General features: G+C 37.0%; 2 protein-coding genes across 4 annotated transcripts; both read left to right on the forward strand.

The window, feature by feature from the left end:
* Positions 1 to 4,180: 4,180 nt before the first annotated feature.
* Positions 4,181 to 10,201, forward strand: LOC127807100 (uncharacterized). 3 transcript variants are annotated; one of them, XM_052344723.1, is made up of 9 exons: positions 4,181 to 4,634; positions 4,918 to 5,088; positions 5,713 to 5,877; positions 5,953 to 6,117; positions 6,329 to 6,463; positions 6,553 to 6,650; positions 6,788 to 8,346; positions 9,342 to 9,427; positions 9,563 to 10,201. In XM_052344723.1, the coding sequence occupies exons 1-7, from the start codon at positions 4,455 to 4,457 to the stop codon at positions 7,005 to 7,007; spliced, it is 1,134 nt and encodes a 377-aa protein (XP_052200683.1). In that variant the 5' UTR covers positions 4,181 to 4,454; the 3' UTR covers positions 7,008 to 8,346; positions 9,342 to 9,427; positions 9,563 to 10,201. The 3 variants fall into 3 exon arrangements, with proteins under 3 accessions (XP_052200683.1, XP_052200684.1, XP_052200682.1); XM_052344724.1 differs by lacking the exon at positions 9,342 to 9,427 and having other exon boundaries at positions 6,788 to 8,021; positions 8,194 to 8,346; XM_052344722.1 differs by lacking the exon at positions 9,342 to 9,427.
* Positions 9,608 to 10,012, forward strand: LOC127808521 (interactor of constitutive active ROPs 4-like). The gene has a single exon (XM_052347096.1). The coding sequence runs from the start codon at positions 9,608 to 9,610 to the stop codon at positions 10,010 to 10,012; it is 405 nt and encodes a 134-aa protein (XP_052203056.1).
* Positions 10,202 to 11,977: the final 1,776 nt, after the last annotated feature.

The raw sequence follows: 11,977 nt of genomic DNA on the forward strand, positions 1-11,977 counted from the left end.
TAGGAAACAAAAGGGTTTGCGATGAAAACGTAAATTCGGGGTTAAGTTTAAATTTCTGATTTTGCCCGAGGGAAGCCTAAAAGACGTTTTTTCAAAATATCTAGGGATGAAATGAAAAGTTTGGAACTTGAGGACCTTAATGGAATTTGTAGAAAGTTCAGGGGTTTCATGGAAAGGGCCAAAAAGAAATTTCAAATGTTGGGAGGCGCCAAAGTGTAATTTTACAAAGACTGGCCGTGTGAACACTGCCAACCGCCGGCCGCCTCTTCTATCGTCGATTTTGACCGTGGGAAACTCGAGGGGGATGGTTGGGAGGTTCTGCAAGGCTAAGCCTATGCCATTATGGTCGGTCTTTGGCCGAGAATCGACCACGAGGGTGGCCAAGAATCGGCCACGTGACAGAAATCAGTCATGGAGTGGCCAAAAAAATTGAGTGCTCTGAGGAGCAAATCTCGCCTATAGCAGGGTATGTTGAGGCCATTTAATGGCCATAATAATATTAAGGACTAGAGACTTGTCATGAATGGATGTTTAGAGGCTCGAAAATAGGTATAAATAGGGGTTTCGAGGAGGCCATATTCATCAAGTTTAAACTTCAACTTTGCTTGTGTTAGAGAGTGAATCAAAGGTTCTTGATAAAGGGATTTTATTCTAAAGGTAGTGAGGATCAGTTCTGGAGATTTTAGGGTGTTTTCGAGTGAGTTTGAAAGGGTTTCGAGGGTTATCGAAGTCGCGAGAGTTCGCCGAAACCAATGATTAAACCCCCCCGATTGAGGCACTTTTGGCCATCATTTCGAGCAACCAAGGATACCAAAGTGACCGTCTTGAGAAGAGCTTCTAGGCAGTGTAAGAAAATCCAAGTTTGGAGAATCGTCGGCGACCAGACTTTTGGAGAAAACGACCGGCGCGTAAGTTTCACGCGCGAGTCAACTCTCAGACGCATGGATCAGCGCGTTGAGGCGCATGCTAAGTTAGAGTTTTTGAAATTTTTTTATTATTTTTATAAGAATATTTTAGGATTTATGGTGAAAAAATTAGGAAATTATGTGATAAGGTATTTATTTTTGAAGTATGGAGAGGAAAAATGGGAGAAAAATAAGGAAAAATATAGTGAAATAAAAAATATTGATTTTTTGTGGATATTTATGGATTAGGAGAAATTTGACTATAGGATTTGGTAACTTGCACAATTTTTTTGGTCTGCTCATTCTTCGAGAAATCCCAAAAGCAAAGTTAAGGTAAGGGGTCCTACCAAGACTAATTTGGCTTTCATGCAAACATCATGTTGTCACATTTTGTTATGTTATGCATCATGTAGAGTAGCATTCACGTGTATTGGTGATGAAATATGCATATATACACGATGAAATTATTAGTCATACCTCGCATGGGCTTGAAATTAGGATTGGCACCACTGCTCTATCAAGGGTGCCCTCATATATCTCGGCCTGGTAAGAAAGTTGTAACAATGGAGAGTAGTAGTTGGGTGTGGTTGACTCAAACTAAAAGACTGATGTCATGTTGCATTTACATATATGCATAAGATTTGAATGATATACCCTTACTTAGATAATTCAGCATGTAACGTGGGCTATGTTTCTGGAATATTTAAACTTTCTAATTGGGGCTTGCAGCGAAGGCACGAAAATAGATGAAGTGTAATGACTTAAGTTGTCATGGATTTGACAAAATTTGTTTCTTGTAGTTTTGCTTTTTCATGAAGGTCTAGAAATGTCCTGGTTATGTTATGTTTTAAGTCATGTTAAGAAACTTATGTTCCATTAATGAATAATCTTGTATTTTGAATTATTGTTGTGAAGCGGTCATGTAATATCATTACGATTCAATGTATGCTTAGGTTCAATTTCTTACTTCCACTATTGATGAATACATAGTCTAGCGTATATAAAGTATGGTGATTATCATGTTAGATAGGTAGATGGGATTTTTAGGAATCTGTATTATGCTAACATTGTTCATATAAATATATATATATATAATTCGAAATTTCTTAAGTTATAACACGCCCGATAAAGTGGGATGTTACACCTATAAGCTTTTTTTTTTCTTCAAAATTTCACTTATTCTTTTTCCTTTTTCTTGATTATTCTTTCGATGCCCTTTTGAAGTTGCAACTTGGTCCCTATCAATATTTTTAATTCCTCTACAATTATTTGCAGATTCCCACATTTGTTATTAGTTTGAGTTATAGTTTCAAATCCTTATTTAAATTAATTGTCAAAACGTTATCTTATTTTATATACACGCTTAAACATATATATTTTTCCTATCTTTATTATCTTGTTTATTTCCTAAAAATTTGTAAAATTTATTGAGGTATTACAGTTTATCTCTATCTCTTTTTATCTTTATTGTTAATAGTTGGTGAAGCCCATCGCTAACAAAGATTGGTGATAGGTCTCTCGTTGAGTGTCAAACTTTTGGATTTGAGAGTTCGAATATAGAATTATTGGATTTATAAATCTTTCATTTTCTTAATCTCTCTTCTTATCTTAGATTGTGTGTCTACCATTTCATAATTTCTTTTTATATGATTTCAAAAGAGAGTTGAGAAAAGAGGGTATTTTGAAAATTCTTGTAAAATTAACTATTATTAATTAACAATAGAGGTTATGTATTTCACGATAATTAACCTCAAAGGAGGTGTGTATCATTTTTTAAAATATAAGGGTGATAGATGCAATTTAGTCAAACATTAATCGATCAAATAATGTTATTATGTTAATGTTATTATCCATTTAAGGGTAAGTTTGGTATATTTATTTTAAAATCTTGTAATAATAGAATTGGGTAATTATTTTAGATAAGTAAATCTAGGTTTTTGGTCAAAAACTAATATCAAATAAAATTTTTAGTCAAAAATAAAATTACAAAAGGTCAGTGTCTCAGATTATAGACTTCTGAGAAAATTGAAACAAATGTGATCATGAACCTGGACGCCTGTTGGTGAAAAGAGGGAAGAACAATGAACCTAGACATGTTTTAGGTTAAAGGTGGAAAATCATTTATTTAACTACAATGAACCTAGACATGTTTTAGGTTAAGGGGGGAAAATCATTTATTTAACTGAGAATGGCATGGCGCCCGCCCGGCATGGATAGACGTCAACTTGGATAGACATAGAAAGAGGAAGCAAAACTGATCTTTCTTTGCTTTGGAAAAAAGAAAATTAATTATTAACCCCAAAATGTCCTTATGAGTTATGATTATTTTATTTGTATTTGTATTTAATTTCTTTTCATTGTTTTTCCAATTAAAACTTCTAAAAAAAATTTAAATTGATAGGTTGAGATTAAGAATTTCAAAAAGTAATTTTTAAAACAAATATAATTGTTGTTGTCAAATTACAACAATAAATTTATAATATAGAAAAACAAGATTGACGTCTATGTATAAAGATTGTTAAGAATCTAAAAATAATTAGGAAGCTGAAAAATGATTAGAGAGCTTTGAGGGATGATGACTTGCTAATGTTGATGAATAAGAGCCTTAAATAATCGACTGCCGAGAAATAATTGATTGGGTCTCGAGAATTGATTGGCCTTGAAAATTGATTGGGACTTAAGAACCGACTAGGTCTTGAGAATCGATTAAGCTTGAGGATCGATTGGAGCTTGTGAACTGACTGGGCCTTGAGAACCAATTGGGCCTGGAAAATGAACAAACGGTGAGAGGCACGGATGATCTCACACAAACTCTCTAATACTTAAGTCAGTTTAAATTTGAGAGCAAAATGAAATCTTAGCAAGTGAATCGGCATACTTGAATAAGGAGACAAGCCTTGTATTTACAAAAAAGAGAGAAAGGAGACACATGACAACCATCCCAAATTTCTCAGATAACATATTTTGCATTATATTCGACTTGGGGGCTTGAATAAGGGTTGAACGATCTCAGAATCAAAAGAATCTTCGTTACGGCAACCACTTATTTGAACCGAGAAACCCTCGGTTGTGGCCACATTTGAACAGAAAGTCTTTTAATTGAGACAAGTAAGAATCTCGGTCTCCACTTGCTTTTTCATTTTTTGTTTTATTTTTTCCTTTTTCATGTATTTGATCCATATTTATTTTTTGATATTTATCGGGCACATCAACAATAAATAATAAATATGCTCCTTCAATTAATTTCTATAAATCCGAAATTAAAGTCTTTGTCCACGTGCCTACCGGTGGAGCTCTTACTCGGCCGCGCAATTTACCCAATTAGCCCATACGAATATTTGGAATTTGTACATTATGCCCGCATCATAGGCGGAGAGGAGATGCTGATATGGACAAGGTCGAAAGAGTAATTTGGCGTTACCGCCAACACTTGATTACTGGAATTGAAATGGAATCCATGCCAATGGCATGAAGATTGAAGTCGGAACCAACCGTGAATGTAGCGACAAATAGGCAATTTGGGGAGAGACAGAGAACTCTGGAACGAAGATGAAAGAGAAGACGGTGAGATATGGAATCGTAGGGGTGGGGATGATGGGAACGGAGCACCTCATCAACCTCCACCACCTCCGCCGCGAAGGCATCGCCGTCGTCTGCGTAGCCGATCCCCACCTCCCCTCACGCCAACTTGCCGTGGATTTAGCGAAATCCTTCGACTGGCCTCTCAAGGTTAATTAGCTTAATTTTCGACGGCTTCGCCTCTGTGAATTCATTCAGCAGCGTTGTCTATTTCATGATGTGTTTGAATTTTATGTGTGACTTGATGAATGTTGGGAAAGATTCCGTTGCTCTGATGCATTCTGAATCTGCTGTGTCTGAATTTTATGCATGACCTGATGAGTGTTTAGAGAAAATCTGGCATCCCTGTATCATCATCTGTTGCGATCAATCTTAATCCACTAGAAGGGATAATATTAATACTGAAACTTTCGTGAATTTGTTTCTTGAAAAGGTTTTTTCAGGACATCTAGAGCTCCTGGAAAGTGGGCTCTGCGATGTGGTGGTTGTTTCTACTCCAAACATGACTCATTACCAAATCCTGATGGACATCATTAACCACCCAAGGCCTCATCATATACTAGTGGAGAAGCCTCTTTGCACCACAGTTGCGGATTGCTGGAAGGTCAGGATCCTTGTATATTGACCATCCGTATTTAGGTTCTTATTTTTATTACCGATGCATCTTTTCATGTTGAATCATGAGATGATGCTTATATATATATATATATATTTTGATGGATGCAAAGTTGACTATTTGTAGGAAATCTTTCCCTAAAATTTCTGTTCTGGCTGATAGCTGATAGCAATGATGTTTTTTATTGTTAATATTGATAATCATATCTGTTCGGGCACCAAATTGAGGGTTATAGTAAGTTCAAAAACAATTTCTTATCAATTGAAACGCTAATCTACAAAATATGCACATGACTAGTGCATAAAGACAGTGAAGTCAGACATTGTGTGCAACTAACAATTGGTTTGTTGTTGCAAATTTTATCTGATCCCGACTGGTGCATCTTTCATACAAGTGCTATGCTTTTGATTTAGAAAGTACTACTGGAGTTTATACCATAGCTTTTCTAACCCAAAGTGCAGGATGTTTCTTCATCATGTATATTAGACCAAAAAAGCTTATCTGGATTTTGAGTCCCACTCTTCTGATATATGTTTCCATATATTATCCTTTACTAGTCTCTCTTTGAATTATAAGATCAATGTAATGGTAATTCTATGATGCTGCATTTAGGTAATAGAGGCTGCTAGAAAGAGACCAGAGATGCTGGTGCAAGTTGGGCTAGAGTACAGATACATGCCACCTGTCGCTAAACTAATAGAAATAGTTAAAGATGGATTATTAGGGCACATCAAAATGGTGGCTATACGGGAGCACCGATTTCCCTTTTTGGTTAAGGTACATGCTCTACTTGGTTTTTATTTTGTCATTTGCAATTGTGGGCACTATCTCATTGATTTATGCATGTTATAGGTGAAAAATTGGAATCGGTTCAATTGTAATACTGGAGGAACTCTTGTAGAGAAATGCTGCCACTTTTTTGATCTGATGAGGCTGTTTGCTGGTTCAAATCCAGTCCGCGTGATGGCTTCAGGCGGTGTTGATGTAAATCACAAAGATGAAATTTATAATGGCAAAGTGAGTATATTTAAAAAATTCTGTCATAATAAGATTCAATGAAACATTTGTTTTTTGTATTCATGAGAAATTCTTTAATCTTGTAGACTATTGACATTTGCACACAAAGTATTTGTCATGTTTAAAGGTTTTGAGTGCAAGCAAGCACTTTCATATTTCAAGCTCTTCCCAATTCCTTCATCCAATTTTATTTACTGGTTTTTGGCTTCAGGTACCTGACATAATTGACAATGCATACGTCATTATTGAATTTGAGAATGGTTCTCGAGGCATGCTTGACCTCTGTATGTTTGCTGAAGGGAGTAAAAACGAGCAAGAAATATGCGTCGTTGGTGATATTGGAAAGGTCAACTCCCTCTCCGATGTGCAGTGCGCCCACACGTTGCAATTTTCCTTTTTGCAGTTGTCTTTATCTGACTCCAATTCCTTAAACAGGGGGAGGCCCTTGTTCCCGAGAGCATTGTGCGCGTAAGCACTAGGCAAGACGGAAGAGATGGGGTTCGAACTTTAAAAGCTGAAGATGACCGAATTAAGTGGGTTAATCTCAACTTTTTCTGAACATAATTTTGTGTTTCCGTTCCTTTAATTATCCATTCTTCTTGTAGAATTTTTTCTCTCCCAGTCATTTAATTTACTTTGTAATAATTAAGCTTTCTTATTTGTTTATCAGATATCAGGGGCTGCATCATGGTTCCAGCTATTTGGAGCACCTGAACTTCTTGTCTGCAATTAGACATAAAGGCAAACGAGCTCCTGCCGTTGGTCTATATGATGGGTTGGTTTCAGTTGCCATGGGAGTTGCAGCACAGCTTTCGATCGAGCAAGGCCGTTTTGTTTCAATCAAAGAAGTAATGGCTGAAAACAAATTCAAGCCTTCCAAGTTGTTTTGAGTCCTGATTCCTAAATCCTGGTGGAGGTTGTGCTTGTTCATCCATTCCTTTTTTTGTTACACCAAATTAAGGAAGAAACTGAATAATTTGGCGAGGCTGCTTCATCCACCAAGAAAGGCTAATTTAATTCCTCCATCCAGTACTTGTATTATTCTTTTCTTTCCCTTCTCTCGTCTCTTGGAACGGAGGATGGGAAGAGATCCTGATTGTGTCTTATAAAGATCACAAATACAGCCCCACGCAACTGTTGAAAGAAGGGGAAGTTCATGACTGTTTTTCTGCTGAACTCATTGCTCTTGTTTTGTACACCCCCAACTCTTGATGATTTATCAGTCGTAGATGAAGAGAATTAATTTTAGAAAAATATTATTTGTATAAATAATTGGGTTATTAAGAGGATGATCAAAAGTGCCGAATGATAAAAATGTTCTCATCTAATTTGTCGCCGTCATTTCTAGATGAAACCCCAAGCTTCATGAAGCAATGATGAACCCCGATCAGACTTCATCATGCCTGAGTTTTTTTTTTCATTCACGGCGTCTAGATAAAGTTTGATAGGGCCTTATCATTGGATGAAGTCCGATTTGATCATCGATTTTGTCATCTCATCGGTACATATAGTACGATTTTTAATTTTATTGATACTATTAAATATCGCGTCGGTATAAATTATGGTTGAAAATTATAATGTATTTTTGATATTTTAACTATTTTCTTCCTAATACACACAAGGCAGATAGACTAGTTGTGAAATTGGCGCAATGTGAAATATTAAATTAATCACACAAAATCTATCAGACAGTGAGAGGAGGGAGGACAAAAGATAAGGTCATCAATCTAAATAGGAGATCTCATGAAGCTGATGCAAGGAAGCACCTTTATTAGAGTTGGTAAGTTGGCAGGATTTTCAAATTCTGAAGAGTCACTGTTCGTACGGAGTGGAGGGCAATGCAAGACGATGCAGGGGAAAGATCGAGCTTCGTTGTTAGTTTGATAGAGAACAAAGCCAAGGAGGTGTCTTCTTCTATCTCTCTCTCTCTCTCTCTCTCCCTCCCCACCGTGTCTCCTTCACCTCACCTGTTGAAACAAGAACCCTAGCACCCAAAAATCGGACGCCCCCACCGGCTTCATCTCCCACTGTCGTCGGCGACAATCTCTGACATTTCTGGCCGCTTTTCCATCGCAGATCGGACGCACTTTGCCGTCAGTACAGCTCCGACGTAGGTCTTCTCCTGCTGTCGTTCGTCCTCACTAGCAGCAGCATCGATCCTCCGACATCCCCTCCATCTCTCGCCCTCGGTCCTCCGGTAGTCAGAAGACGATATTTCTACATATTTCTGTAAGATACCCTTCACTAATATCATACAGTGTCCTTGGACTGTATGATATTATATTTCTACAATTCAATGGATGAAGAAACCCACCTTTGTAGTTTTTTTCCACATTCTACTGATAGTTGAAATTTTTGAATTATTCTTTTCACTAATGGCCTTGGACTTCATAATGACCATGCCCGGTATTGATAAGAAAGCTAAGATGCTCCCATATTGTTGTTGAATGTACAGTAGAGTAGGAGAATTAGTAGATATATTATCTGATTGTGATGCTTCAGTTTTGGCATTTGCTTCTCTGCTCATGTTGTAATGCAAACAAGTCAAGTTCAGTAATTTTCCTTATTTGCATCAAAGAAAGAGGTAGTGAAAACCTGAAGGTGTAGGTTGTCGGGTGGAAGTGTATGATGTGGTTGCTTTGGTAGGGGCAGATTGGCTAGCATTTGAAGAAGTTATTTTGTTTATGAGAAACGGATTGTGAAAAGAATGCTGCCAAAAAATCATGCTAGCTGAAGTTATTTACAATAAAGAACATTTTGCACAGAAATGGTCATTAGTTTAGTTCCCAGCTAGAGACACAACTAGGACATGAATGTGAGGTTTTGATGATGAGCTCACGTGCTGGGGTTGGGTTGCTTATTTGTTAATGTATTTCCATCTAAGTAATATAAGTATGTTTGTTGTTTGTTAATTATGTATTTGCAACTTATTGTTATCTTAGTTATTTGTTAATGAATCTCCAATTGTGCTTCAAGGTTCTAGAACAACTGATCAGTCTAGGAGTAAAGTTATTAGTTATTTATGTTCTTGCCTTCTCCCTTCTCTTGGCTTGCCATTTATTTTATGTTCTATTTATTGTCTTTATGTTACCATTAAAGAAGAATGCTCATGGAACAATGAGCAGAGATCCTGCTTTATTCAACCATTTGTAGATTTCATGTCTTATCCCCACATGTTGTCTTCTTGCTAACATGTTCATCCTTTTGATACCTCATTTGTGTAGCTCAAAACTTTTGACTGATCATTAAGCATATTACTGCTCTTCCTCAATTGATTGCAGCTTTGAGTTGATTAAATGTTGAGATCAAGGTTAGAGAAGTTATTCATCATTGCAAATGCAACACCTTTTGTAGCATTTGTCTAGAATTCGTGTTTGTTTGATTAGATAAGTTTTATGCTAGATTCATGATCAAAGCTCAGTTTTGCTATTACATATGAAACCAGGGGATCAGAGATGTCTCAGACACAACCAGTGGAGCAAGATTAGAGATGTCAACAAGACGAGCCAAGGAGGAAGAAATGGCTTGGAGGTTAAGCGAACTGAGAGAGCAGCTGGAAGCAAGTAAAGCCAATGAAATGCAACTGAAGGGGAAGCTAGAAGCTGAAATGAAGAAACTGAGAGTGCAGGTAGAGCAGTGGAGAAAAACGATAGATGTTGTAGCTACAGTGCTTACTGGAGGACTAGAGATGAATGGGAGATGGATATCTGAGAGATGCGAATCCATGAATAAGCACTACGGAAACATGTTCAAGCCATCGACTGGCGGGTACACAGGCTTTGTTGGTTCTCCCAGCCTCGGTGATGATACAAATTATGGTTTTGGGAGCGGAAAGAAGAAAAGCTATGGTATTAGAATGTTTAGGGACTTGTGGAAAAAGAGGGGCCAGAAATAATAACAATCTCTCATTGTTAATGGGAAATCTCTCTTCTTTGTTATGTATTAGTCTTCTCTGCTAGTGTAATGGTGATTGATAAATCAGTTTGCGTTTATATTGGTTTGGCCTCTTGGGTCATCATCATCATGTACACAAACACTATTATTAAGCTCTTAGATCCTCAAAGATGGCCTTATTTTGCTGCTCTATCAAGTTTGATTAAGTTTTGAAGGCCACTTTATGGCACATGGACTTCCCCCAACTGTAATCCTGAAAGAAATGCCTCACTGTTTTGTGTCAACTGTGATCAAAGGAGAATGAACAACTATATAAGGTTGATAATGTTTATTGTAGTACCACGTTATTATGCTAAATATAATACCAATCATATGCTAATAAACGTTCATACAAGATAAGTTGGTGGCATCATACAATTAAAACATCATCTATAGTTCTAACATACATATTGAGTTTGTTACTTCTCCCGATGTAAGTATACAAATTCCAATTGCTCTTGGAATGGCATGCCAAATCACAGAAGCATAACAAGGTGTTCATTGGACAATGTGCTTCATTTACAGTCATCTACAACAAATTGCTAATCATCTTTGTCGCTTTCATAGTTTTGGCATAGAGACAGTAGTATAGTGCTTGTAGTAGTTTGGCTCTGTTCCTCTTCGTCGCTTTCATGTTTCTTGAAGGAGTGATTTTCTAAAGAAAGATATATTTTTAGTACCCAAATTTGAGCTTCAAACCAGAATCTTATGTAATGAAAGATGCATTTTCAGTATAATAATCCAAAACCAAGGTTAACAAATATCAATTATAGTAATCTTTAATTGCAAAAAGAAAAAAAGAGAAGAAAGATCTTCCACTTCAAATGTTAAACATAACAAATCTCCAAATTATGATCTATGAGTCGGACAAAGTTGAGACTACACTTGTGATTCTCAACCACAATATTCCAGTTTTGCGCTCCTAGTATCCATATCCAATACAATATTACACTTCAAATGTTGAACATTTGAATCCATAGAATGACACCAACTACTAGCCCCTCAAGGTCGAATGTTTAACAAGAAACATTCAATTCAACAACAATCATCTTCTGATACTTCAAATTACAGCAATTATTTTTGAGAATACATGTATTCATCACAAACAAGTAAAAAACAAACAGTAGAGTAAAATAGATACATAAGGAGCCAGCAACAAAGAAAGCGGCCAGTGCTACGCTTCGCGTAAACTAGATTTCGAAGCTGTCGACCAAGGGTGTCGCAGCCGGAACTGATCACTACATATTTCGAAGTCAACGGAGATAGTGGGGAGGTTGGCAGCGGCTTTAACAGCTGCGGGCAGCAGAGATGGTGGTCGTTGCTGGCGGTTGCTGGAGAAGGCAACGTGATGGAGGAGGCAATAGGGATTCGATGACTGCTGGACAAGGCGACACGGTGGCGAAAACGAGACTGATCCAGCGGTTGCTAGAGACGCGGCAATGAAGGTGAGATGAGGTGAGGTGAAGAGAAGGGGAAGTTGAGAGAGAGAGAGAGGGGAATATGTGGGTCTCTCAATTTGGGCGGGGATTCAAAATAGTCCGAGAAAAAGAGAGCCCAATTTGTGGGGGATTCAAAATAATTGGGCAAAGAATTAGCCTTCAAATTCTCGCAAGAATTTGGTTAAAATCTCACGATTAAACCACATTGTCAGTCAGATTCGCTATATAGCATTATCCATACGTGAAACATGTTGTATATGTTGGTTTCTAGCCGATTAAAGACATATCTTAGTGGAGCTTTAACCGAAAAATGAAAGACACGTCGTAGTGAATATTGTTGGAATCGTATAGCAATGATATCAATATTTAAAAGGGATGAATTGAATTATTTAAAAATTTAATTAGATTTGAATTTTTTTTATAAAAAATGAAATTTTAATGCAAGAGAGAATTTGTTTGGCCCAATAAAAAAAAAAAAAAAAAGAGAC

Source organism: Diospyros lotus, chromosome 8 (genome assembly GCF_014633365.1).
Source record: "Diospyros lotus cultivar Yz01 chromosome 8, ASM1463336v1, whole genome shotgun sequence".
In the NCBI taxonomy this organism is placed as follows: domain Eukaryota; kingdom Viridiplantae; phylum Streptophyta; class Magnoliopsida; order Ericales; family Ebenaceae; genus Diospyros; species Diospyros lotus.

What these genes read in the sequence shown, in the direction of transcription:
- LOC127807100 (XM_052344723.1), top strand. Translation starts at nt 4,455, where the DNA reads ATGAAAGAGAAGACGGTGAGATATGGAATCGTAGGGGTGGGGATGATG. An exon ending in ATGAAATTTATAATGGCAAA is followed by an intron (nt 6,118 to 6,328) that starts GTGAGTATATTT and finishes TTTTGGCTTCAG; the next exon opens with GTACCTGACATAATTGACAA. An exon ending in TCGTTGGTGATATTGGAAAG is followed by an intron (nt 6,464 to 6,552) that starts GTCAACTCCCTC and finishes TTCCTTAAACAG; the next exon opens with GGGGAGGCCCTTGTTCCCGA.
- LOC127808521 (XM_052347096.1), top strand. Translation starts at nt 9,608, where the DNA reads ATGTCAACAAGACGAGCCAAGGAGGAAGAAATGGCTTGGAGGTTAAGC.